This window comes from Scatophagus argus, chromosome 20, assembly GCF_020382885.2.
Source record: "Scatophagus argus isolate fScaArg1 chromosome 20, fScaArg1.pri, whole genome shotgun sequence".
Taxonomy (NCBI): Eukaryota; Metazoa; Chordata; class Actinopteri; family Scatophagidae; genus Scatophagus; species Scatophagus argus.
In genome coordinates this window covers 5,858,252-5,882,916 of record NC_058512.1, presented here as the reverse complement: position 1 = coordinate 5,882,916, position 24,665 = coordinate 5,858,252, and the positions used below count along the sequence as shown (strand labels likewise).

The 24,665-nt window shown below is 40.8% G+C and overlaps 4 protein-coding genes and 1 long non-coding RNA gene across 8 annotated transcripts; 1 reads left to right on the top strand and 4 right to left on the bottom strand.

Annotated features, from left to right (window-relative positions):
- Positions 1 to 119: 119 nt before the first annotated feature.
- On the bottom strand, positions 120 to 2,879 carry LOC124051892. The gene is made up of 2 exons (XM_046375672.1): positions 2,388 to 2,879; positions 120 to 1,905 (listed from the first exon to the last, which is right to left on the bottom strand). The coding sequence occupies exons 1-2, from the start codon at positions 2,635 to 2,637 to the stop codon at positions 1,538 to 1,540; spliced, it is 618 nt and encodes a 205-aa protein (XP_046231628.1). The 5' UTR covers positions 2,638 to 2,879; the 3' UTR covers positions 120 to 1,537.
- Positions 2,880 to 3,714: 835 nt separating this feature from the next.
- Positions 3,715 to 6,845, bottom strand: gsdf (gonadal somatic cell derived factor). The gene is made up of 5 exons (XM_046375671.1): positions 6,556 to 6,845; positions 5,945 to 6,102; positions 5,720 to 5,812; positions 5,496 to 5,626; positions 3,715 to 4,810 (listed from the first exon to the last, which is right to left on the bottom strand). The coding sequence occupies exons 1-5, from the start codon at positions 6,675 to 6,677 to the stop codon at positions 4,661 to 4,663; spliced, it is 654 nt and encodes a 217-aa protein (XP_046231627.1). The 5' UTR covers positions 6,678 to 6,845; the 3' UTR covers positions 3,715 to 4,660.
- A 2,967-nt stretch (positions 6,846 to 9,812) lies between these two features.
- Positions 9,813 to 16,125, top strand: LOC124051740 (serine/threonine-protein phosphatase with EF-hands 2-like). The gene is made up of 19 exons (XM_046375383.1): positions 9,813 to 9,919; positions 10,275 to 10,344; positions 10,453 to 10,470; positions 10,593 to 10,601; positions 10,702 to 10,829; positions 11,832 to 11,886; positions 12,023 to 12,198; positions 12,331 to 12,445; positions 12,565 to 12,611; positions 12,691 to 12,857; positions 12,973 to 13,009; positions 13,353 to 13,502; positions 13,628 to 13,981; positions 14,140 to 14,325; positions 14,747 to 14,889; positions 15,026 to 15,132; positions 15,277 to 15,440; positions 15,539 to 15,626; positions 15,930 to 16,125. Exons 2-19 carry the CDS (start codon positions 10,293 to 10,295, stop codon positions 16,112 to 16,114), a joined length of 2,181 nt encoding a protein of 726 aa, XP_046231339.1. The 5' UTR covers positions 9,813 to 9,919; positions 10,275 to 10,292; the 3' UTR covers positions 16,115 to 16,125.
- LOC124051742 lies at positions 9,913 to 16,234 on the bottom strand. Of its 3 annotated transcripts, XR_006841867.1 has the most exons (5): positions 16,111 to 16,231; positions 14,136 to 14,309; positions 13,763 to 13,940; positions 13,330 to 13,469; positions 12,069 to 12,816 (listed from the first exon to the last, which is right to left on the bottom strand). It is a non-coding gene; the product is annotated as an uncharacterized LOC124051742 (long non-coding RNA). The 3 variants fall into 3 exon arrangements; XR_006841868.1 differs by lacking the exon at positions 12,069 to 12,816 and adding an exon at positions 9,913 to 10,794 and having other exon boundaries at positions 13,330 to 13,940; positions 16,111 to 16,234; XR_006841866.1 differs by having other exon boundaries at positions 13,330 to 13,940; positions 16,111 to 16,232.
- A 1,238-nt stretch (positions 16,235 to 17,472) lies between these two features.
- nup54 (nucleoporin 54) lies at positions 17,473 to 24,594 on the bottom strand. 2 transcript variants are annotated; one of them, XM_046375386.1, is made up of 14 exons: positions 24,447 to 24,594; positions 23,874 to 23,987; positions 23,193 to 23,276; positions 22,350 to 22,436; positions 21,561 to 21,719; positions 20,739 to 20,965; positions 20,471 to 20,658; positions 20,116 to 20,312; positions 19,945 to 19,999; positions 19,577 to 19,670; positions 19,130 to 19,237; positions 18,826 to 18,945; positions 18,229 to 18,339; positions 17,473 to 18,056 (listed from the first exon to the last, which is right to left on the bottom strand). In XM_046375386.1, the coding sequence occupies exons 1-14, from the start codon at positions 24,499 to 24,501 to the stop codon at positions 17,928 to 17,930; spliced, it is 1,728 nt and encodes a 575-aa protein (XP_046231342.1). In that variant the 5' UTR covers positions 24,502 to 24,594; the 3' UTR covers positions 17,473 to 17,927. The 2 variants fall into 2 exon arrangements, with proteins under 2 accessions (XP_046231342.1, XP_046231343.1); XM_046375387.1 differs by lacking the exon at positions 23,874 to 23,987 and having other exon boundaries at positions 24,447 to 24,584.
- Between the last annotated feature and the right edge of the window lie 71 nt (positions 24,595 to 24,665).

Below are 24,665 nucleotides of genomic sequence, written 5' to 3'. Positions count from 1 at the left end.
TATGCTCATTCTGTTTTGCAGTTAACCGTGATATGAATCGGGTTCTTGTTTACAAGTTCTACATATGGAAACAATAATATTTTTAATGTTTCTTGACAGTCAAACACGTGACAGTAAAGGAAAATAAAATGATTTAATGTTGCCATAAACACTTACGACCATTAACATCTCATATTTACATTCTTTATTTAACTGAGAACTTTTCCATCACTGGTTGCCTCTGAATAGATCCAGCAGAGCTCTGATGAAGCTAATTTTCTGGTTCTCTCACTGCTTGACAAAGCTGGATTCATGCATGTGAAGTGATCTGTTTCTGTGCTTAAATGCCATCCAATACCTTCACAACTAAAACAATGAAACTAAACGTGCAAAGTCTCATTAAGTAAGCCTCAAGGCAGATTATCATTTATTCTTCTAAAATATCCTTGGAAAACAGAAAATCATCTAATGAGAAATTAATGCTCAGAATATACTGTAAGTAGTTAATGAGTGGAAATTTGCATAATGAGTGCAGAGACTCCACTAAAGCATTTAGTTTGGCAATGAAATCTGTGGCCTAAATGTGCACAAATGTACTTAAATGTGTGTGTGTTTGTCAACTGTGATCTGTCACACAGAAGAAACTAAAAAAGAAAATCTGGAACAGAAATGATATGCAAAAACAAGATGTGTAAGCCTGTGGTTATTGTTATGTTATTTCATGTATTATGGTTATAATACAGACAAGACTTACACATTCAGGTGAGGTTTTAAGCTTGTAAAATCAACCTCACTACAAGTCAGTTTTGTGATTCATCAGTGATCCTTATTGATTGAGCAGATGGAATGTAACTAAATACTAAGTGTTATACTTTATTTGAGCATTTCCATTTTTGCTACTTTATACTTCTACACTGCACTCCACTACATTTATCTGAATGTTTACTGGTTACTTTACAAATGTTTGCATACAAAAACACATGAAGAGCTTATACAATATAATGTATTTTCATAGATTAAACTATCCAACAGTGCATACACATAGAGCTGAAGTAAGTAAGTAATTTCATCAACATTTCATGGCTCCATCTTCTGAAATGTGAGAATTTTGCTGCTTTCCCTTTGAATCATCTGTAGAGTTTGGAGGATTTGGACTGTGGTTTGGACAAAATGAGCGTGAAAGCATTTCAGTTTTACAGTCCAAACGATCAATTAATGTAGAAATATTCAGCAGATTAATCCATAATGAAAATAATCATCAGTTGCAGTGCCATACAAAACAGCTAAACATTAACTCCAGCTCAGTCAGCCACAAAAGTAAATAAAAGGATTGTACTGCATGGGTAATAATCTAATGTCATATATAACAGTCACATGGGGCATTTTTTTGCATTGAGTATTTTTACTATAGATCCATTTTCCTGATTATACATACTTACTCTTCCTAAAGTATTATTTTCAATGCAGAACTATTACTTGCGACAGAGTATTTTTACAGTGTAGTATTAGTACTTTTACTTAAGTAAAAGATCTGACGACTCATTCCATCACTGAGATTTTATCCACCGCCTTGTTGGTTGGACTGATTTCGATTTCTCTCCCAGAAGGTGACCAGAAAGGGGGGACATTTAAGGATTTTGTCCCCCAGGACATCTTCCCGGGCGACGACTTGTACACAGAAAGACGTCCCTGCATTCTCTGTGCTGATGTGCTGTGTGACGTCGTAACGGAGCCCACAGCTGTCAGCGACTGTGGTGGGACTGTTATGTGCCTGCAGTGTGGTGGCAGTGGGGCCTGTGGATTTGACCTCCAGCATCTCATGTCCAGCTGCAGATATATCCACAGGAATCACCACGTATGCATGCTGAAAGCTCTCTCCAATGGTGCACTTGAGCTCCATAGGCCAGCAATATTCCCCAAGGTCTCCTAGGAAGACAAAGTGTTTTATGAAGGCCTGTGCAAATCAGATCGATTTATGTGCAACATGTCAGTTGCAGTCAGGTGTTATTTTAGAGATATCCTGAGGGAAATTTAGGCATGCAGTACCTTAAACATCACACACAAAATATTAAGACACACATTAATAACAATAAAAACACAGCAGTAAAGTGATAATGTAACCACCTAAACTACAACAAAGAGCTCTTAAAATGCTGCCAACAAAGTGCTATTAAAATACAGTATGTGCTAATTGGATCATGCAAATGTAAGGTGATTTGCAGTGCAGGTACTGCAGATGTAAGGTAATTAATGCGTGCAAGAATAATGACTACTACTGTGGATGATACTGAATGGAAATTCAAGATAAATATTTAAACAAATGCAAATGCAAATTGTGCATCTTGTAGCCTGATTACTGTGGATGATATAAACACACCCTGCTTAGGATGCGTGATTTTACAGCTTACCTTCCGTGGAATCTTGCAGTCTTATATTACGGTTGTCCTGAAGTTGCAGTTTTTTGATGTACGTCATCCCAGTGCACTCAATCACACAGTCTGTTATTTGTGTCACTGTGTTCGGGATCTGTTTCAGCAATGCTTCCTTCTCTGAGCACTCAAATGCTCCTGCAGCCAGCAGAAGGGGCGGCAGTATGCCAAAAGACACCACCACCACGGTGAAATACCTTGGCATTGTGGTCCTGTATAACAGAAGCATAAAACTGATAGCTGTGTTGAGCTTTAGGCTCAGATCTCGCTGTCCTCTTGTAGAATTGCTGTTTTACTGTAGCCCAGGATCAATATCTTGCTTGCACAACTTCAGAATCATAAATTAAGATCCCACTGCAGCCAGAAAAAAAAAGCCCTGAGTGTGCATGCAGAGCAACTGAAAACGTGGAAGACTTCTGAAAAGTGCGCAACGTGTTGCTCTCCTCCTCACCAGTGCCTGGTCTTCCGGAGTACAGTGCCAAAATTTCTTTCCATGCTGTTTTCTTTCCTCTAGTCTTAACACATAACTGTCTGACAGGCGTGAGATCCCGAAAGGGATGGCTGGAATAAAATAAGACTTTTTACAAGAATCATATCAACTTTATTCCATAATTATTCTTGCCAGGAAAAATGAGAGAAGGCAAAAAATGTTGATTCAAATCATCTTTATTCAAATAATTGTGAGAAAGAAATCAGTAAACCGTGATTTCGTGTCAGGGTCACAAGCACAATGAAACCCTCTACACTTGATCTACACATTGAGGTGATGTGTCACTCAGGTAAGTGGTAGTTGGGAAACTTGTGAAAAATACTTGAAAAAGTAACTAATGAGGTAATGTTGTGAAGTGAGTGGGAACATGTAGCAAAAAAACAAACACATACATGTTAAACGAATAAAACAAAAATCATGAGAAAATGTCAGTGAGCGAAAACAACAAGAACTCTGCTGCTAAAGTGTATATAAAAGCTCACATTAAATAATTAATCTAACAAAATATTTTGGGTTCAGACATAATAGAAAGAAAGTAATGCAACACACACCTGAATGCTCTAAAAATCAAAGTCTGAATATTTGCATGCAGCTGTAGGTATGAAAATGAAACTGTCAATTGACAATTTCTTGTTTTACATCACAATTTTGACACTGTTTAATTTGGATTATATTTTATCTGCATCACAATAAGGCACTATGATATTACAAAGAGAAAGCACAATGAATTTTATGTTTTCTTAAGGAAAAAAAAAGGCAAAGAACAGAATCTCATCTTTTCAGATTTTTTTCTTTTCTTTTCTTTTCCTTTTTTTGTTTGGTGTGGCAAAGCACATCTTTAAATGTCTATTTTTAAAGTTACATTTCTGAGGGTGCAGTTCAGGGCTGCATTGTCCTCTTGTCCTCTTTATCTTTTTCACCAGTTGAAACATGAAAATGGAGCTTGGCCAATGGGCGGTGGTGGAACACAGATGTTGTTCATACCCAAGGGAAACAGGGAATTTAGCTGGTGGATAAAATCTTCTCCTTTAACTCTCCCCGTGCAAAAGGAAATGTTTAACCCTCAAAATGGCAAGCCACAGTGGCCTCAGTTTGCCATCTTCTTGCTCATAAGAGGAGATTATCATGTTTCACAAATCAGAGACGAGACAACTGGCCTGTGAGAGGAGTTGGCTCTGAACAGTCTCACATTTTTGGAGGGAACACTCAGTAACAGTTAGCAGCTTTAAATAGCACTTCTCTAGTCAGTACTGAGATTTATTTAAAGATAAAGTAGCAGCTTATATCATGACAGGGTCAGCTGCACTTCACATCCAGCTCTTTCCAGATCTTGGCCAGAGAGAAATATTAAATGTTGGCAACTGTGAATAAAAAACAAAGGCTCATAAATGTCAGTTGTAATTTGAGATCAGTAAAGGCGTGTCTGAGCTCAATCATCTCATCCAGTTTATCACTAAAACAGAAATTGTTTTATGTTTGGTCGGCTCAACACACCTGTGCTGGCACTTGCATCATTCTTTCTGGTTCAAATAGAGAAACAGGAATGCAGAGCTGAGTTCTTAGAGAGACTTTATGTTGTTTCCCAAGCTAAGTGTTGAATACACACTGTTAGGATATAAGAAAACACCTAAAACTAAAGAAAAGTAGTTAACATTATCAGCATGAATGCTCGTGAGAGACAACAGGCCTGTATAAAGCGTATTTTATGTTTCTGTGTGGGTGCCAGGAGACTCACAGGTGTCACATACACATAAATCAAAGTTTACTCTCCGCCGGGCTGCTGGATGTTGTCACGTCCACAGCCGCAGCTGTTGGTCATCTGCACGGAGGAGATGACGACGGTGCTGAATTCATCCACGTAGACGACAGGCACCATCACCTGGGAGGTGGGCTGACAACATGGCACCTGGACATGGAAAAGGACAAAGAAAAGAGGAGTCACAGTTCTACTGTACACATTCATACTGCAGTTTCTTGCATGCTGTATTGGCTATACTACTGTAGATAAAGATTGAAAAAGTAATTGTCTGGAATTTTTCAATTAAAGGTGTGCATAAACTATTAGAGTAAAAGGAGAATACAAACGAAATTTACCTCAAATAAATTTAGTAAAGTTGATAATATGAGCAAAATGATCCTCTGTATCCACAATGCATAATTTCATGTCATGTGCACTCATTCTGCCACAGGTGTACCATCTTCCTTTTCTATAATACATATAATTTCTGGCTCACCAACTTTTGAGGGAGTCTAAGCCTGTGATGGTACAGTTCATTTATGCTGGCAGAGGGAGAAAACATGCTTCTGTGTTGACAGCTGTTTCATCTCCAGAACACACCAAAGTAAACTAAGAGCTGACTGCAGACACTGAAGCTCAAAGGCTGTGCTGGAAAGTAGCTAAGTATATAGATTAAGACAATTCAGAGGGAAATATAGTACTTTTATCTCCACTAATGCATACAATGAATACTTTAAGTGCACACCTCAGAACTATAAATGTATGTGAATGTCAAACAGAAATGTAACTCAGTACAGTATAAGGTAAATGGGGTTTGTAGACACTTATTTTAATATTTACACATCATAGAGAGATATACCTTTGAGTCGGCATCCTGGTCATTTGTCTGGGGTGATGAACACTGCAGTGTCTTCACTTCAGGGTTGCAGAGTGCACACTGAACGATGGTAAGGCTGGTAGGATGAATGATCCAACTGTTCCATCCCAGATCTGTCAAACATAACAGTGCATTTTACACTTGTACCATTGTTCTTCATAAGTACATGTCAGCATGCACGAACACACGCACAACTTGATGCATACCTGTCATGAAGATCTCCGAGGCAATGGAGCAACACTTCAGACCTGTGCTGTTCCCACCATCAGGTGACAGGGAGTAGCCAGAGACCGCTGGAGCTGGAAGGACACAGTGAAAAGGAAAGTGAGTTAGACTTTTAGCTGGACTTTGATTAAGCAACTAAGTGGTAGGCTCAGGTTAGAAAAGTGTGGGCTCTACAGTTATTTCTGTGAACGTTGGGGTCCATTTACCTACAGCATCGTTGGCTCTGTGAGCAATGTTGCTGAAGGTGCTCCTCCATTGCTCTCTGATGCCATCCAGCACACCAGCTGGCAGCTGTGGCTCAATCTGCAAGTTGAGAGAGCGGAGGAGACCTTTCCTGATGGACTGCAATGACTCACCCTGGCACCTGAACATCGCATAGCAAGTCAATTAAATAGTGCATAACGTTTAAAATGAATGAACAGAGACACGCAGAAACTGAAGTAATTCTGGGCATTTCAATCAAATTAATTACTGTTTTAACACTCCAGTCAAGACTAGTAAAGTAAAGCGCATTATTAATAGCTACTGTGCTTAAATAAATGCCAGATGTGGTTGTTAAATGTAATGCTCTCACTGTATCAACTTTGGCAAAGTTACTGATTCAATGGCCGAAACATTCCAAGAACGTGTTTCATCTCTGTACAACATTCTTAGAAAACCCAGATGGTCAAACCGATCCTCAGTCAACCTACACATGCATCAACATGTGTAGGTTGAGGTAAATGGATTTAAATGTTACTAGCATACAAACAAATATCACCACTGGCAAAAGCGAAACATATTCTAAGCACAAACAGCAATGGAGTTTGATACTGACCTGTCACTGGAAAAAGGAGAGTTTGCAACGGCTGCAGAGTCTTCCTTGGGTGGCTGCAAAACAAACGCAATCACTACTGAAGAGCCCAGAAGCATAGTCGAGACAACGAACGTAAAGGACATGGTGCACAAGCTCGACGCTCAGTCTATAGATAAACTGCTTTTGAGGCAGATTTGTGGCAGACGAAGGCAGTGGTTGGTTCTGTGCGTCTGGTTGGACGAGGAGATAGGAACGACCAGACGGTGATGCTGTGCTAAATAATTATTGTTTGTCAGGGCCTGGGAACCTGAGTTTTTATCTTCCGTTCTGTACCCCTGCTTGGCCTTGAGATACTTAACATTGTTGTCTCATCCCTGTGAACGAACACAAGGCGGACAATCCAGCAGAGAAAGAAGGAGAGACCGAAAGATCGAAGACAAACAGAAATATTCACGTGTAATAACCTCATGTGCGTGACTTAATATTTAGGAAATGTCTGAAGTTCACATTTTATATATGTGAGATTTACATGTGAAATAATGTGCTTGCAGTTCACATGAGGTAAAAACAGTGTGAGGAAGCACATGTTTGCACCTCTTTATGCTGCTTAAACATTGTTAAAATCATCTAATTTCACAATACATACATACACTTTATTAGGTACACGTGTACAATGTAGTGACATCCAATAAAAAAGTCCCTCCATCTTATAAATCACACAATTTTCGCTTGTAAGCATCTTAAAAGTAGAACACCTTATTAGATTGACTAGACTACCTTTAACATGGACACTTCTTATTCTCTATTAGCTTGTTCCAGCTCATCACTGGAGCTTTATGATGTTTACACAAAGCTAAATATTCTCATCAAAGACTTGTGTGCAGCACTGCACCTTGAAAAGTGGATTTTATTTATTTTTTAACACACAATCTAAGGGGTATACACACATATAGTGAGATAGTGCCACATAAGAAAATTAATATTAATTTACATACATATAGCTACTGTTGCAGCTGATATTTTACTGTGATACATGTGTAGCACAGCATGCATTTTCTTGTTGATTTTTCTCTTGCTAGATTCTGGCTGATATTGGTTTTAAAACCAACTGACTTTTAAGGGGTTTTAATCCTCTCATTCAGAGCGGGCAGTGCAGAGAAGTCACAAAAGCATGTGAAACAATAGCTGGAGAGATTTTTACTTTTCATTAACAAAACCAGACAAGCATGGAAAGGAAACACTGAGTGCCTCTTTTTAGATGATTTCAATAATCAACCACAAAGCTGCAAAACCCATGCAGCCTATTCACTTCTGCACGAGCGGTTATCAGTTTCTATTTCAGCTCCCATTTATTGGCCTAACATGAAAGGCAGTTGTCATTTAACGATAGAATGAGGAGGGAAGAAATCTAACTCAAAACAACAATGAGTAGTGCAGGTGATGTTAATATGTGAAGGCCCACAGCAAGTAAGGTTGGCAGCACTGATTTATGTGCCAGCGAGACTGCATCAGGAGCTTTCCCACATAGCCCAAAATACACACTTTATCTGCTGCACTGGATATCAAACTATAATAGATCAACAGTGTCACAGGAATTCTTGTTATAAACTGATACAACACTGGGAGCAGATGGGCCCAGCACTGGGCACTGCACCTGTACAGCATAGCTACAGCAGGCAGGGCATCAGTTTAAATAGCCTGCCTTGAAACAAAGGGTGTGTTTGATTTGTGCGCCAGTCAGTGGAGTATGTGACTGTAGCAAACAACCAGCAAACAAAACTGAACCATTAATATAATATAATAAATATAAATATAAAACCTCAAATGAGGGAGTCTACCCCCAATGTGGCCTATGTATATGCAGTAACCGTATTTTTTGGACAGCAGGAGGAAGCTGGATTATCAATAGAAAACCCCCACAGGCACAGGGAGACTCCACAAAGAAGTGCCCAGACCTCAGACTTGAACCCAGAACCCGCTTGCTGTGAAGCAACAGTGCTAACCACCACACCACCTTTAGTTATGGCATATCAACCATTTAACCACAAGAGTAGATAGACACACTTTGGTACAGAGCAGATTTGAACAGGTACTCTTACGGCTACGAGGAATGTATGTAGAACCACAAGACCATCAGGGCAACAGCATTTGTCAGCAGCTGGAGGGGCAACATACACAAGCAGAGGCAAACAACAGGATGTCACAAAACTTCCCATTATTGTAAAAATAATATAAAAATGTACTCTAGACTGAATTCCATGGACAAAATAAGGAAGTCATAAAGTACTATGAGAGGTAGTATTAGTATTTTCACTGGATCTACTGACACTAACAAATATAAATAATACTGTAAGCCTTATAAATACACACAAAAAACAGGACTGAATGGAGTCCTTGAGTATCAGACTTACTGCTGGGAGTCACACCACCAGCAGCTGGTGCTGGCTGGGATCACAAAGAGCCTTTATGCACAGATGAAAGACTGTGAAGGATGAAAGATGCAGATGTTCCACAACCAGACAACACAGAGGACATTCTTGAAATTTATTTCAACACACAAAAGACAAGGTCAGCTTTACAGATGTTTTTTTTTTCCTTTCAAAGACATTTACCTTTCATCGCTGTTTAACGAAAATTTAGACTTTTTAAAAATGTGGCAAGATTTAATGTAGCAAGATGAAGAAGCTACATTTGCAGAAATTCGCCCTTGGGAAACATTACAAGACTTAAATATGATAACCTCAGATAGACAGAACACCTCCTGTGACTATGAACTACGATGCAACAGTCCTGCAATGACCTTTGTGAAGCTTGTAATGTTTAGTTTTTGATGAAATGTCACAAAGTAGGCTGAATTGATGAATTGTTTTGAGATTCAGACATGCCAGATGACAATTAACTGCTCATGGAGATAATACTGACGTTCATAGCTGTGCTGTAACGATGACGCGTCCTGAGCTGAGGCCAACATAAACCTCATTTCAAAAGAGGTTGTTGCCCTTTATCAGAGCCGTCATCCGTTTATTCAGCGTAGATGTCAGTCGTAGTAAGGTTTAATCCTAATCCACTTATATCTTGTTTTGTTAAAGTGATCACAAGACCTGTCCACCACACTAGGCTCAGCTATTCACAAGCGTTTAGCCAGTGTGTGTTTGTGATGGATGGGGGTGAGTAGCTGCAGAGAGGGGACATCTGATTACAACATTACAACTGCTTGGAACTGTGTCTGGGAAATGGAAAAGTATAAGGCATGACGCATTTCTGCTTTATTTTTCCAAGCTGTAACAGGGTGGCTGGCTGGCTTGTAGAGAAAATGAATGACCGTGTTTCTTTAAAGGTGAAGAAGAAGTGAGAGGAGGTAATGAAAGAAAGGTAACGTGGTCAGGTAAGGTTTGCTTTGGACAAATCTGGCGGTTTTCTGTTGTACAATATTTTCAAATTTACTTTCAGTAGACCCTTTAGACATGAAATGAACTACTCAAATGCTTATTTTATCCACATTTTCGCAAAACATCTAGTAATTATAAGTAAGCCAAATTATTCCTCTAAATTGTTCAAATCTTTTGATGTTATGTTTGTGACCAAAAAATGTCAATAATTTTTCTAATATAGAAATGTGTAGTAAAATTGAATAATCTAAAAATTTGTTAAACTATTATGTTATTATTCAAAGGTTGCAAACACAAGTTCAAGGTCAGATAACTCACATTCTCACATGAAAGTATTTTTGTCTTTGACAGTGAAAGCAGCAAAAGGCCATGGGATGCGGCATGGGAAAATCAGAAGTACAGCGAAGGAAATGTGACAAAGGTGTGCCCCTCACCAGAATCATTCTAGTGAAGAGTCAAGTTTTCAAAGAAATGTTCTTTCTTATTGCACTCATTTAACTTCAGTGTCTTTGTGATTTGTCATTCTTAGTGAGCATCTCAGTTCCAGGTAAATGAATGTTTTATTCCATTACGTCTTTTCAGCTTGTGTTCATAACAGCAAATAAGTCTCAATTGGCAGATTTTGATAACTTTTGCCATCTCCACTCTATTTCTATGCACTCTGTAAAGCTGCCACTGGTAAGTCCATGAATCTACATCTGACATAGTCAAAAGTATGTTGACAGTGGTAGAGAACATGATTATGACCACGTACTTTGTTTTCGCTCCCAATTTTCAGCAATCAGAGCAGCTCTGTTGATCCAGCGCTGGTACCGTCAGTATGTTGCCCGGCTGGAAATGAGACGAAGGTGCACATGGAACATCTTCCAGTCTATTGAATATGCAGGAGAGCAAGACCAGATCAAGGTGAGGTCACATACTTTTGGAGGTTTACACAAGATTAACATCAATCTCAAGTGTGCCATTTCCACAGTGACACAACTAGTTTTTCCTCCATAATAATGTCATCCTGTCAGTTAGTCCAGCACTTTAATTCAGACCGAAATACACCATATAGACAAAGGATTGGGCCACCTGACCATTACACCAACAGGGACTTTCATGACATCGCATTCTATATACATAGACAGCTTTGCAGCTAATACAGCTTCCACTCTTGTTGGAAGGCTTTCCACAAAATTTTGAATTTTTTTTGTGGGAACTTTTGTCCAATCATGCACCAGAGCATTTGTCAGGTCAGGCACTGATGTTTGATGAAAAGGCCTGGCTCACAATCTCCGTTCCAGTTCATCTCAAAGGTTCCAACCACGTCTTTATGGAGCTTTGCTTTGTGCACTGGGCTACAGTCACGTTGGAATAGAAAAGGGCCTTCCCCAAACTGTTACCACAAAGTTGGAAGCATAGCATTGTCCAAAATGTCTTGGTATGCTGAAGTATTATGATTTCCCTTCACTGGAAATCAGGGGCCGAGCCCAAACCCCGTGAATAACAGCCCCATCCTATATCTCAACTACTGGATGTATTGTAATTAATCTTTTAGAAAGAAATTCATGATCCCCAGAGGATACTGACTTTGGTGATCCTCTGTTCCTATAAGGGCACCATAAGCCTGACCTTTTTGGATTTTTTTGAAAAATGTCAATAAAATCAAAAAATCAAAAATTGGATTGCCATGTAATATGATATAGAGATTCATGGTCCTCAGCAGATGAACTGTAACAACTCTGAGCTCATAACCTTTTATGCATCACCCATATTTGGGTCAAAAGTGGGCCAAAATATCATCATGCTTAACTCAAGCGCTGCTGTGCCGATATACAGCATCACAGAGCCAATAGCATAGCTGTAGATTATTAGACTTGTTCATTAATTAACCTTAATTTACAATTTCTCTTTTTCTTCCGGCAGCTCTACAATTTCTTTGGCTTCTTGATGGACCACTTTACCCCAGCAAGCAGTGAAAGTAAGAATGCTGTGTAATTAATGGATATGTAGGTTTCATTAGATCACTGATAACGAGCTCTGGTTTACTTTCTGTTGGGAAATGCAATGTGGCACTAGTCCACCTCACTTTATTTCTCTGTCTGTCTTTAATGTAGGAAACCTAATATCTCACATCTTTCGCAAGAACGAAATCTGTCGCGATGTAGAATGGGAGAGGTATTTTTGCTACAAGAGTATTGAGGTACCCGACAGCTACAACGGCCCCCATCTGACCTTCCCCATGACCTTCTGTGGGGTATCGAAGCTTGTAGATGCCTTCAAGCACAAACAAGTAGGTACACAGGAGCATAAAGTGCACTCATGACACACAAGTAGACACAAATATCCAGTGGCTACTGTTTTTCTTCATAATTTCTTCATTTTTCTTCAGTCTTCAAGTTTATTCATACGTTTTTCCTAGTAGCAGCTCCACGCGCGATATGTTCTTCAGCTTCTTGGAGAGACTTGGAGACTTCTAAGAATTCTTCCAAATATCAATCAAGTCTCTGCATGCCATACCAAGGAGATTACCATATGTGGTATGCAACAGCAGGCTTTCCCTGGACACGTTCTACTAAATGATCTCCTGAACTATTTTCATTGTCCTTGAAAGGCACACAATCACATAAATATTAATGCATTATTTGTTCCCTGACAGGAGATTTACATGGACACCTTGAAGATCTGCTGTTGATATTTTATAAGGTATTCATGACATGCAAATCATAATGCCGTCAGACAGGGATGTTCATTTTGATTAACACTTTTAATTTATCCTGTCCAGAATGGCTTGCCGTCCCCTGAGAAACCGTATGTCTTCAATGGAGACTTTGTGGATCGTGGTAAAAACTCCTTAGAGATCCTTCTCATCCTCTTTGGATTCCTGCTGGTCTATCCCAATGATGTCCATCTGAACAGGGGGAACCATGAGGACCACATTGTTAACCTGAGGTAACAGCTGTGCACTGCTTTCCTTCCAAATACTGACGTATTGTTGTTCTGATTATGTTATATGTACAGCTTATCTGCATTCTAATCTGGTTTATTCATTGTGTGTTTTCTCCAGATATGGTTTCACCAAAGAAGTCTTGGGAAAATATAGGGTAGGTCTTTTGTCTATATCCTTGATATTACATTACTCTTAGCCAAACTTCAGTGGTTTAGCTGGGAACAATATATTTCATTCAGCGTGCATGTGTAAAAATAAACTTCTGTTTGTAACTTTTTCCACTCACACCATGTGTATGATTGTGGCCATTCCCTGAGTCCTCAAAATAAAAATAAATAAACAGCTTGTCTTCCCAGCAGGACATACAAAATACATAATGTCTGACTACTACAGCGGGGGTTATGATGTTGGCACACGTTAACTGAAACAAATGACAAGAGTTCATCCTAATAATTTGAACTACATGTAAGTCACCATAAGCTTGGATGGGTCTGCAGGTGCATGGCAAGAAGATCCTGAAGCTTCTCCAGAAGATTTTCAGCTGGCTGCCCCTGGCCACAGTGATTGATCACAAGGTGCTGATTGTGCACGGTGGGATCTCTGACACAACAGACCTTGACATGATAGCCAGAGTGGACAGACACAAAGTAAGAGAGGCCTTCAGCATCAACAACAAATGTATTCGGTGCATTTCACAGGCACCAAAACCATACATACTATCGAGATGATGATATTAAGTGCATTTAATCTGTGCATTTTTGAACATGTGCAGTATGTGTCAGCTCTCAGACCTCCCAAGCTAACGCATCAAGCAGTCAATGGCAGCAAGACTCAAACAATGAACAACAGAATCGGAGAGACCAGTGAACCAGTTGAAGGCCGACGTCGAGTGTGGTCTCTGACTTACAAGAGCTCAGCATCGGCTTACAGGCATGACCTCCCACGCCGCTCGCTCCACAACCAGTCTGTGAGCAGTCAGCTCAACTGGTCAGTGGAGGAAGAGCTGAAAAGGAGGCGCAGGCTTGCTGGATTCGACCAGTCCTATGTGGAGTTGACAAAGTCCGACTCTGACTCAGACCCAGAGCCTGGAGAAACAACAGAGAAAGACGAGCAGGAGTGGAAGCAAGTAAATGTCACAAAGGATATTCAGTCTCAGTGGTTGTTATGTTCAACATTGAGTATGTGCATCACACACATATTTTAATGTTTTGTTTTCTTTTGGAGTTACGTAACAGCACAGACATTCAGTTATATTTGATTGATATAAATGATTCACCCACCCAGATAGTGGACGTGTTGTGGAGCGACCCAATGCCCCAAAATGGCTGCATCCCCAACGAGGTGCGAGGTGGAGGCTGCTACTGGGGGCCAGATATCACTGAGGAAGTGCTGGGAAGACACAACCTCCAGCTCCTCATCCGCTCCCATGAGTGCAAACAGGAAGGCTACGAGTTCTGTCACAACCGCATGGTGAGCACAAAGATATGCATGGGGTAGAGTGTGAGGTGGGGTACCGATGATGGAAACAAGTGCACAATCCGTAACAATACATAACAGTACCTAGGAACACACTGTGGTCAGACAGACGAGAAGTAGGACATTAGCCAAATACCACATGGCCCCCACAGTGGGGCCTGTGGCTAAGCCCTGATGGGTCAAAGCAGCCTTGGGTACAGTGATGGCTTGGGGGGAACCCACACAACAACGGGCAGGTGGTTTTAATGTTGTGGCTGTTTGGTGTGTAAGAGGGGGTGAGGGACTGGGGAACATGTGTGCTAGAGGGTGAGGGTATCGGGTGACTGGGATTAGTGGGAACGCAGTGAGGGCAACTACAGGGCATGGGTCACATTCAGCATGCCTCAGCAAACTTTCTGTCTTCTGTTGCATCCAGGTGCTGACTATATTTTCAGCATCTAACTACTACGAGGTGGGCAGCAACAGAGGAGCCTACATAAGGATGGGTCATAACCTGGTCCCGCACTTCATTCAGTACCAGGCCAGCAGGACATGCCGAGAGTTCACCCTGAGACAAAGGTACATATGAGGCTGCGCAAAATTTAAGATGACAAAAAACAACAACAACAAAAACGACAATATTCATATCCCAAATAACTTACACCAGGATAAATACAGTATAAGTAAAAATGTCTTTTCACCTATTCTTTGTCAGCATCGGGTGGACAGAGAGATCAGCTCTGCAAGCTCTGAGGGAACAGCTGTTTGTACATAAGTCAGATCTCATGAATGCGTTCCAGGAGTTTGATCCTAACAACACAGGTACTGAGCCTCAATAACACTCAGCAGTGACTTCAGTAACGCACAACAGAACACAGAGATCGTCATCTTCCAGTACGTAAATAATCTTTCAAAACCATAATTCATTAATATTATCTCCTTTAAATATTTCTGTCTGTGTTTCAGGGATGATCTCTCTCAGCCAGTGGGCCAGTGCCACAGAGAATGTTCTGAAATTGGGTCTACCCTGGAGGGTGCTGCGCCCTCAGCTTGTCAGCAACACCCAGTGCGGCATGGTGGACTACCAACAGTGGATAAGGGAGCTCTCCATCACTGAACCCAAACTAGAGGTCAGTCAAGCACTAGCGCCAGTGTGTGCTTTGCTTTTACGTTTCCCTAAACTGCACACACGGGGTTGCAAAATCTTAATTTGTCTCTTCTATTGCAGATCTCAGATAACAGTATCCTGGAGACTATGTACAAAAACCACTCCAACCTGGAAACCATCTTCCGAATCATAGACGCAGATCATTCAGGTCAGTAAGCAGCTTAGCCTGCATCCAAATAACTAGATCCCTGTCTGTTATTCCTTTTTTAGACATGCTGGTGGCGTAGCTTTCTGTATGTCAATCTTTCAGACCAGCGCTTTGATCCAGACTAAAATATCTTAACAACATTAACAAGGGTTGCGACGAAATTTTGTACAGGCATTCATTATCCCCAGAGAATGAATAATACTGAGTTTGGGGATCCCCTGACATTTACTTTAGTGTCTCTGGAACTCAAGCGAGAATCTAAGTTACATCTACAGTTACATCCTCCTCTGTATTTTCTTCTAGGTTTGATCTCTTTCGAGGAGTTTCGTCAGACCTGGAAGCTGCTCAGCTCTCATCTTAAGGTGGAGATCAGTGACAAGGCCATCGCAGATCTGGCCCAGAGCATCGACTTCAACAAAGATGGCAGCATCGATATCAATGAATTCATGGAGGCTTTCCGGCTCGTGGACCTCTCTGCTCATACCTGATAGCCTGAATCAAGAGCTGAAGCTGTATCTGCTGCGTAGACTTTTTCATCTGGATGCACATCTGCAGAAATTCAAATGTTCAGTAGTATCTTCTCCATTTGACCTGTGTGGGTTGATTGAGTGCATTATTGTTTATCCATGTACAAACTAGATCTTTTCTACCTCTTAGATTTTTTTTCCACCTTTTTTTTTATTTTAGTTCATTTAAAAGGTTGTGTTTTCATAATTTGTATAAAGCTAAATGATAACCTGTTTAGTTATGCATAAAAAAATACACCAAACCCATGATGCTGCCTTTGCCTTTCATGTCAAGTGCACCGTCGACAACGTTCGACAACATTTTAAAACTTCAGACCCAGCTGACACTGAAAAAATTTGGAGGTGTCAATTTAGAAAGACTTGAAAAGTTAATTACATTAGACGTGTTGAGGCTGTCAAGTATAGAGCTATTACTTCATTACTCTTGGTATTTTTCATTTTGTAGTCTATGTGAAGTATTTGCTTGTGCAACAATCACGCATAATTTTTTATCTGCATACGTGTTGGTCGTTAAATCACTGCTCCCGTTTTACTTCTTCGAAAAAACAGTAATTCAGACCCTTGGGTTATGGGTGACTCAGTTACACAAGGGGTTATAATCCTAGACAGCTGCTTAATCAGTTCATCTGCCAATCAGTCTTTCACCCTTGTGGGGTTGTGAATCCGGGACATGAATCCTATCAACTCAAGCCCTGCTTTGATGAGATGTTGGAAAGGGCTTGCCTGAAGGTAAACACGGGGCACGTGACACATCCTGCATCAGTACTCACAACACCACAACTGTTTATAACGTCTTCAGGTGACAAACAGCAGAGACAGACAGACAGACAGACAGACAGACAGACAGACGGTGGTGCTGCTCAGACAGAACCTTTTCAGTATACGCAAGGAAAGGGATGTTGTGAAGAACTCTTTTCAGTTTAAAGGGCAGTTAAATTATCTTTTGTTTTTATGTAATTCTGTAGCTTCCCAGTGATTCCTTATGTATTAAAATCCAAACAATCAAATGCTGGTCCCAATACACATTTTAGTGTCAAAATACTGTTTTCCCAAACTCTTCTGGAGACGCCTGTTCCCACATGACCTGATGCAGTTTTATGATGGTGATGCTACACATAACCATCCTTAACTCACTAACCTATAGTAATTTCACTGGAAAAAGACAAACCCTGAAATCACAGTTCATTAATACTAAAATCATCTTCCAAGCTAACACTCTTGTTATTAACACTGTGAGCCAACCTTTTGTGTGGGTCGAGGAAGGCTAACAACTGAGGGGGACTTTATGTTTGAAAAACCAAGAAAATAATGCAGGTGTAGTTGCTCTTTAAATGAAATTTATTAATATTGTAACTAAAACATAAAAACCAAAGATGTATTTACATTGTATTCAAGCACAACACCAAGACTTGTTTACATGCCAGTCAAATTCGTAGCCTCCTATCCATAATCTGATTTACCATAAGGGAAGCCAGCTATTATTAGATGATGTTGAGCTGTCTTTATCAGTCCAGAAAGCACCAGATTAACGAGTCACTGTTTTGGTGGTACAGATAGAGAGGCAAAGTCCTGATAGACCTGCCAAAATGTTGATAGAGTAAACGCTCTAAATTTAGATGCCCCTCTGTTATCAAACCTTAAGATGAGAGACTGCTTGAAGATTAATCCAATGCCATAACAAACAGGATGTTTGAACTCATCTGGGTGTCAAATGTGCCAATTCTCAGCAGACAGACATTGACTCACAGCATATTTATGTCTTGGTAGGACAGACTCAGCTCAGGATGCCTCCTCTCATGTGTCCACTGTCACTGAGCCCGTGCTCTATGAGCTTGATGTCTTCCAAGTCATCCTTGATGACGCTGATCAAATGACTTAAACCTTCCTGCTGCTGTTTCAAGTGCTGGAAGTGAGAGAAAAGAAAGAAGTGCTTCAGTGCATGCCAAAAATCTAAAAATATTTTTAAAGGCAAGTAATGGTCTACAGAATGTCAACTGTGGATTCAGAGGTCTGGAACTACAATTACAAGGCACAGAAGTTAAAATGAGATGCATTGTGAGAATGTGCTGCCTCACTTGTTTGATTTCTCTGAGAAGATCCGCATCAACGCTGTAGCGCTCTTCTGATCTCACAGCTCCAAAGTGATTTTGCATCCGGATTTGGGACATCAATTCATTCAACCGACCCTGAAAGAGAAGACAACCCAAATAATGTAAAAGATCATTTCAAGCAGCGGTTTGATCTCTTAGCTGCAAAAGGCACAACTGTTTACTCACAAATACAATCACACTGTAATGAAGCTTAAAGTTTCTGACCAACACACGGGAAAAGGGAAGACTGCTTGCTTGTTAGAGGACAGTTAAGGAATCACATAATGCATTTTGGTGTAAACATTGCTTTTGTTTTGAAAACTCTACAGGGCACCTCTAATTTAATAAGGACGGCAAAGTTACCAGACAGGATTTCAAATTCATGAAACTGTAACAGTCAAAAAACTAGTGAAATTACTAAAATATCACAAATACTATAACGCAGTTTTCTTCTTGTGTATAGCAACACACTGTTTCAAACATACAGTGAATCCATTTCACTCTCATTTCAAGTCTAGTAAGTTCAATGAAAGAAAGTAACAGAAAAAGCAACTCTACGTGTTACAGTTAAGACACACTTACCTTGAACTGTGTGGGGGCATTGAGTTCAGACTGAATGGTGTCCAGCTGCACCCGGAGATGCTCCTCATCCACTTGGATAGCATAACCACTTTTTCTCTGAATCTCCTGTTTAATCAGCACCTGCCAGGAAAATAGGAACGGGTGTGGAGGAGTGATAAATGTGATGAGAAATACTGGAGCTGAGAAAACAGGAAAGGACAGTGCCAGGGCATTCACTGAAACAGATGGCATCCATCACAAAAAGGCAAACTAGAAACCTACAACAGATTTTTCTTCAACACAGTCAAAAAGGCGAGGCAGCTACCTGCAGCACTCTGTGAGAGAGGTCCATTAGCTTCCTCTTGTACTGGGCAATCTTGGCCACTGTGGTTGCTTGGTTCTTCTGCAGTTCACTGATGTCATTGGAGATAATCTGCAAGTCAGTATGAGTGTGTAAGTAAGTAAGTAAACATGTCAAACATTTTCCCAATCATTTTAATTTTTTTTTTCTATAAAGCTCTTGTGCCTAATTTACAGTAAGTATTTAAACCAAATGATTTTGACATTGCTACTTGTAGCTGTATTTACAATAGTAATTATAGCTGTAAACAGCCTGTTGGCAGCAAACATGAACTGGACATCTGTGTACTCTGTCCTTGAAAGCCAAAAGCTGTTTCAGAAATACTTTGTTGATAACCAGAAGGCTCTGTGCCCATGTCCAGAGTCTATTTTGAACATTTTGGAGAACTAAAACCAGCAGCAGCAGACTTACATCCACTCTAGTCTGGTGCTGTTTGGTCATCTGCTCCTGGATCTGTAGCCTGCAAAGTAGCTCCTTAAACCCCACCATAGGCACTGGGATTAATCTGGGCAAAAAACATTTGTAAAGTTTAACGATAACATGCGTTACCATAGCAAGCTCTTGTTTTAATGACGTTTTGTCAAAAACAAACAAAAAAAAAGCCAGTAAAAACATAATGGGCATCAGTCAGGAAACCATTAGGACCACCTTTATTCTTTTGTTGAACTTCAAGTGTTAATACTTCTAAATAGGTTGAGAAAATAAAGGGTTGCGTTCCTGCATTATTCGAATACCACCATTTATGTAGAGTCCTGAAAAGATGCTCTCAATCAACTTACTTCTCTGGATCAGGGTTGTCCACCTTAGCCTGCTCCCAAATGATGGGGTCCACGCCTAGTGAGAGGAAAGACATCATCCTCATGTACAATTCAGGACAAATAAAAACCACAAATCAGCAATGTGTTGAATTCAGTGCAAGGGCAGAAACACACATGCATGCAGGCATGTACCTGCAGGTGCATTTTGCAGCAGCTGTTTGAGCTGTGCTGGAGAAAGCTCTGTGCGTGTGACCGACATGGCGACTCCCAGCTGTGTGAGCTGGACTTTGATGTTGCCCTGCTCCAGATAACTGAAGAGTGTGGTGGAGGGGATACGCTTGGAAGTGCCATTAGGCGAACGCTCCACCACATAAACGATCACCTCTGTCCTGAAAGACAGACGACACATTAATAAGAGCTCACTTTTGTTTATGATGAATTTATCCACTATCTGTTTCAATCTCCAGCAGAAGAAAATCACTTCTGAAAGCCATTAGGAAACCATCTGTGTAGCAGTGTTACTGTATGGCAAGTTATAGAAGCTTACTGGTCGCTGGGCAGGGCTTTAACACCATCTACATTGACCGTGAGTGTCTGGTTGTTTCCAAGGACCTTGTGGAGGGACTCCACCAGCTGCTGCTGCTGAGCTCGCACATCAGCTTCCTTTTTATTGAGAACCAAGACAACTAACCCATCCTCATCCTTACTCACTGGGATGCAGCTATAGCCCACCGCCTAAGAGACAACAAAGCACAACTGTTAGATATTCAAACTAAACTTAACAATATGTCCAACCACTCTACTAAAGGCGTCACCTTGAACCTGCAGAATGGGTTCTCCTGTGTAAACTCAACAGGTGGGTTGTTGTTGCTGTAGAAGCCCTTTCCAGTTCCCCAGTACGCCTGCAGTTGGTTCCATTTGGCGAGGATGGAGTCACGCTCATCTCCTAACAAGGTGGGCGCAGACAGAGCAGTGACCTGCTGGTAAAGCTGGGTGGGCTGAGCCTGACCTGGTTGCTGGGCCTGCTGGGCAAACAAACCTCCTGTTAGGGGGAAACAGAGGTAAAATAAAAGGTCAGGTTGTCTTATACTTTAGATTTTCTGAAAAATCTTTATCACCTGTGTTCATGGGGGATAACCACTGATTGAAGTGAGCCAATTATTTTATAAATTTCACAAATCACTTTTTTTTTGTTTCAGCTTCGGCTACATATTGTTGGACTGGTGATGGCATTAAAGTTGAAATCTGCCTTTCTGCTCGTTGTCGCCCTCTGCTGTGACAAAAAGTGTACAGCACCAATGACAGAGTTGTGACTTAGAAACTATAATTTTGCTCAACTTGCCCAACTTTCCAACAAATTGGAAAATACATTGCATTGATTCTGCTGACTTTGCTTCAATACATACACGTATACATTATTAACATTACCATCCACGACAAGCTGATTCAAGTTTTCCCAACTATGTTAAGTGTGCTCATTTGATTCTCCAAAAACAACAGGCCAAATTAGTAATTTATCAATTTGAGACAAGTGACGTACTGCCTTAAGGTTGAGCAGTAGCCACCCTGTTTGGGTCATAGTTTTCTAATATTCATAGGGGACACTAGCACTGGTCTTTGGACATATGCCCTCTCACCTTGCTGCGGCTGAGTTGGCTGGATATTAAAGCCCCCAAACCCACCCAGGCCAGTCGCTCCTAATCCAGTTCCAAATCCTGTTGTCCCAGTTGTGGTACCAGTGCCAAGTCCAGAGGAGAACCCAAACCCTTTGTTCTGCATGTTACCAAACAGGCTTCCTAAAACAGAAGAATGTGCAAACACATTGAGAAAATATCAACTACAATAACAATACTGAATGCCAGTTAAGTCTATAGTGTTCGGGAAATGCGTGGCCAGCTTTGCAGAGGAATCACAGCGGGAGTGATGAGAAGGACTTATGTACAGTGTACAACAAGTGAGACGTCTTGTGGCTGCTATATGTTGTCATTTCAACTGAAAGATGAGTATCAGTATGCAACGGCACAGTTTTAGTAGTAAGGTTTAGAAATCTGATACATAGTACTGAAATGTTTATTATTTATTTACTAACTTATTTTTTTAAATTTGACCATTTTTAATTTTCCTCTAAACCATCATGATACCAAATCACTCACCTCATCTAGATCAGGTTTCCTGTAGGATTCACCTCGAGTTTTCAGTTTCAATACAACAAATTTTATAACGTTGTAAAATCGTTATCAATCAGAATTAAACACGCAATAAAACCCCGAGACTGAGGGATTGAGCCTCAAAGGCGACCACAGAATGGTGATGGTATTTACATATTCATTAAAAAAAGGCTGTTTGCATGCATATTTTATGCCCTGCACATCAACATATATGGCAACAAAAAGAATTTTAAGCCTGAATTCAGCTATACTACTGACCTGTGGTGTTGGTAGGAGCAGCAAAACTAAAAGTAGACCCTGGCGCAGCGGCAGTTGTTGTAGTCGTCCCAAAGCCACCAAACGCGCCTGAGGAAACAAGCAAGCCATGACAAATGAGAAAAAGGGGGTGACACAAAAACGAGCTGAGACAGACAAATGGAGGAAAGAAAAAATAAACTGGCTATTTGACATACAGTAAAAGAGGAATATCATGACTGGGCTATTAAGATCAACAAAAGCAGAATTTAATATTATTTTCATGTAGCATTGTTCTCCCGTCTTAAAATCAAGGTGAAAATGTTCTGGGCTTCTACAGCAATCAAATGAGATGAGTGCATAATTCACTCATGCAAATGGAAACAACAATGAATGGCATTTTATGAGACGAAATAACGTGAGATGGGGGGAAAAAAAGTCACTGCACCACATACATGTGAAGATGGAAGAAAATGTGTGTTTAAAGACATGTACTGATTAATCAATCACAGAGGTCATCTACCTGTACTAGCCAGGCTATTACCAAAATTGAAAACAGTGCCAGTGGTGGTTGCTGTACCAAAGCACCCCACATTAAAGCTGACTGCTGCTGGGTTGGCATTTAAACCAAACCCCCCAAAACTAAACCCACCAGCCATGGTGTTTCCAGCTCCCAGCCCCCCAAATCCTGAAGCCGGCAGAGGCAGGCAGCGAGAAAGAGAGAATGACACGGAGGAGTTAAACGACAAAAAGGCCAGGCCTAGTTTGGGCTCATCACTGTAAAAACATCCTTCAGGTACCTTCACAGACAGCAATAAAAAAAATTATACATAGCTACATGTGTTGTATATAACATGCGTGTCTTACCAGTGTTGGTGGAGCCAAAACTAAATCCTGTGGCTGGTGCAGCAGCAGTTGTGGTGGCTGCCCCAAAACCAGGAGCTGTGAGAGCTACCAAGACAAAGTAGACAGACACAGGCACTCAGCTTTACTGCCCTGCAATCAGATCCCCAAACAAAAACAAAGACACCTACAAATATTCAACATGGATTATATGATCTTTGCGAATAAACAGAACACTTCATACAGTTTACACAGAAATATCTGAGGTTCTTCTTGTCTTTCCGATTCACAGCTACTATAGCCAAGAATATATTCAAGTGTCAGAGAAGAGCGGCTCAAATTCCCTCTGTTTTCATCCATGCCTTGAACAGAATGTACTCAGTTTGCATACACAAAAAAAGCCTTAGACAAGATGCTAGTACGGTTTGAAAGTTTTTCTTCCACTTTGTGGGAGACATCCTCAGACATTCTCAAAAAGAAAAGCTCGGGGAAGCAGCTGCTCTTTATCAGAGATGGGGACGTTCATTTGCCAAAACAAACTTCTCGTGTGAATCCAAAATGTGTTGCTCACGGGGCTAACCAGTGACATACATTGGCGTATCTCACCCACTAACTCTAACCGATAACACAGCTATCACGACTGTGGGTCCTGAATGAGAAGATGTGTCCCATGGAGTGAGGACCAGCACTCTGGACTGGACTTACTGCCGAATCCGGATGCGGCGGCGGTGGTGGTGGTGGTCGGTGTGGAGCCAAAGCCGAATGCTGTTGATGCTGTGGTTTTGGCACCGAACGAACCGAATGAAAACCCCGACGTGTCTACACAAGAAAAAATGACTGTTGGATGTCTCTACAGTAGCGTTACAGCTACAATGGATTTCAAAAGCTGTAGTTGAACTCATTTATGTCTAGAAGGAGCGTTAGCTAGCTTACATTGATGAGCACAAACCTGAGAATGTTCATTAGCTAAAACAGCTAACGATAGATGCAGTGGTTACGGTATTAAACGTCAACTACCACGCGAGCACTGTTCCACTGAAAACTACCTGAACATTAACGAAAATTATAACATATTTGGCTTAACAGCTAGCTTGATGCATCAGTTGTAAACAGCAGTTACGTTTGTCGTTAGCCGGTAAATTGCTATCCTAATTGATGTGCGTTGCCGGCTAAACATCTGTATTTATTGCTTAGGTATATACACCAAAATAGCGCTATTTTGGTGTAATTAAAGTGACATGTTTAAGCTACTCCAAAATAAAATTAAAATATCCTTACTTGCCGCTGTGCTACTCGTGGCGCCGCCAAAACTGAACGCCATGTTGACTGTCATCAGATGCAGTTCTTCTTCTCCTTGAGGTTAAGCTAAACGGTTACCTTACAACATGAAGGCGCATTAGCGCCACCTAGAGGGTGGCTCGGAGATGGCCAGCTACCTCTGCAGGGACTGACGTGAATGTCACGTGGAAACATATTATTTTAACACGTTATTCACGA

Bases quoted from the DNA above. Each gene is read 5' to 3' on its own strand.
- gsdf (XM_046375671.1), bottom strand. From the start codon at position 6,677: ATGTCCTTTACGTTCGTTGTCTCGACTATGCTTCTGGGCTCTTCAGTA. The intron at 6,103-6,555 runs GTCAGTATCAAA...TGCGATGTTCAG, and splicing joins TCTCCTTTTTCCAGTGACAG to GTGCCAGGGTGAGTCATTGC. The intron at 5,813-5,944 runs GTAAATGGACCC...GTGTCCTTCCAG, and splicing joins CAGAGCCAACGATGCTGTAG to CTCCAGCGGTCTCTGGCTAC.
- LOC124051740 (XM_046375383.1), top strand. From the start codon at position 10,293: ATGGGATGCGGCATGGGAAAATCAGAAGTACAGCGAAGGAAATGTGAC. The intron at 13,503-13,627 runs GTAAGAGAGGCC...GAACATGTGCAG, and splicing joins CCAGAGTGGACAGACACAAA to TATGTGTCAGCTCTCAGACC. The intron at 14,326-14,746 runs GTGAGCACAAAG...TGTTGCATCCAG, and splicing joins AGTTCTGTCACAACCGCATG to GTGCTGACTATATTTTCAGC.
- nup54 (XM_046375386.1), bottom strand. From the start codon at position 24,501: ATGACAGTCAACATGGCGTTCAGTTTTGGCGGCGCCACGAGTAGCACA. The intron at 22,437-23,192 runs GTAAGACACGCA...TTGTTTCCTCAG, and splicing joins TTTTGGCTCCACCAACACTG to GCGCGTTTGGTGGCTTTGGG. The intron at 21,720-22,349 runs GTCAGTAGTATA...CTTCTGTTTTAG, and splicing joins TGCTCCTACCAACACCACAG to GAAGCCTGTTTGGTAACATG.
- LOC124051892 (XM_046375672.1), bottom strand. From the start codon at position 2,637: ATGCTTCTGTTATACAGGACCACAATGCCAAGGTATTTCACCGTGGTG. The intron at 1,906-2,387 runs GTAAGCTGTAAA...TTGTCTTCCTAG, and splicing joins ACTGCAAGATTCCACGGAAG to GAGACCTTGGGGAATATTGC.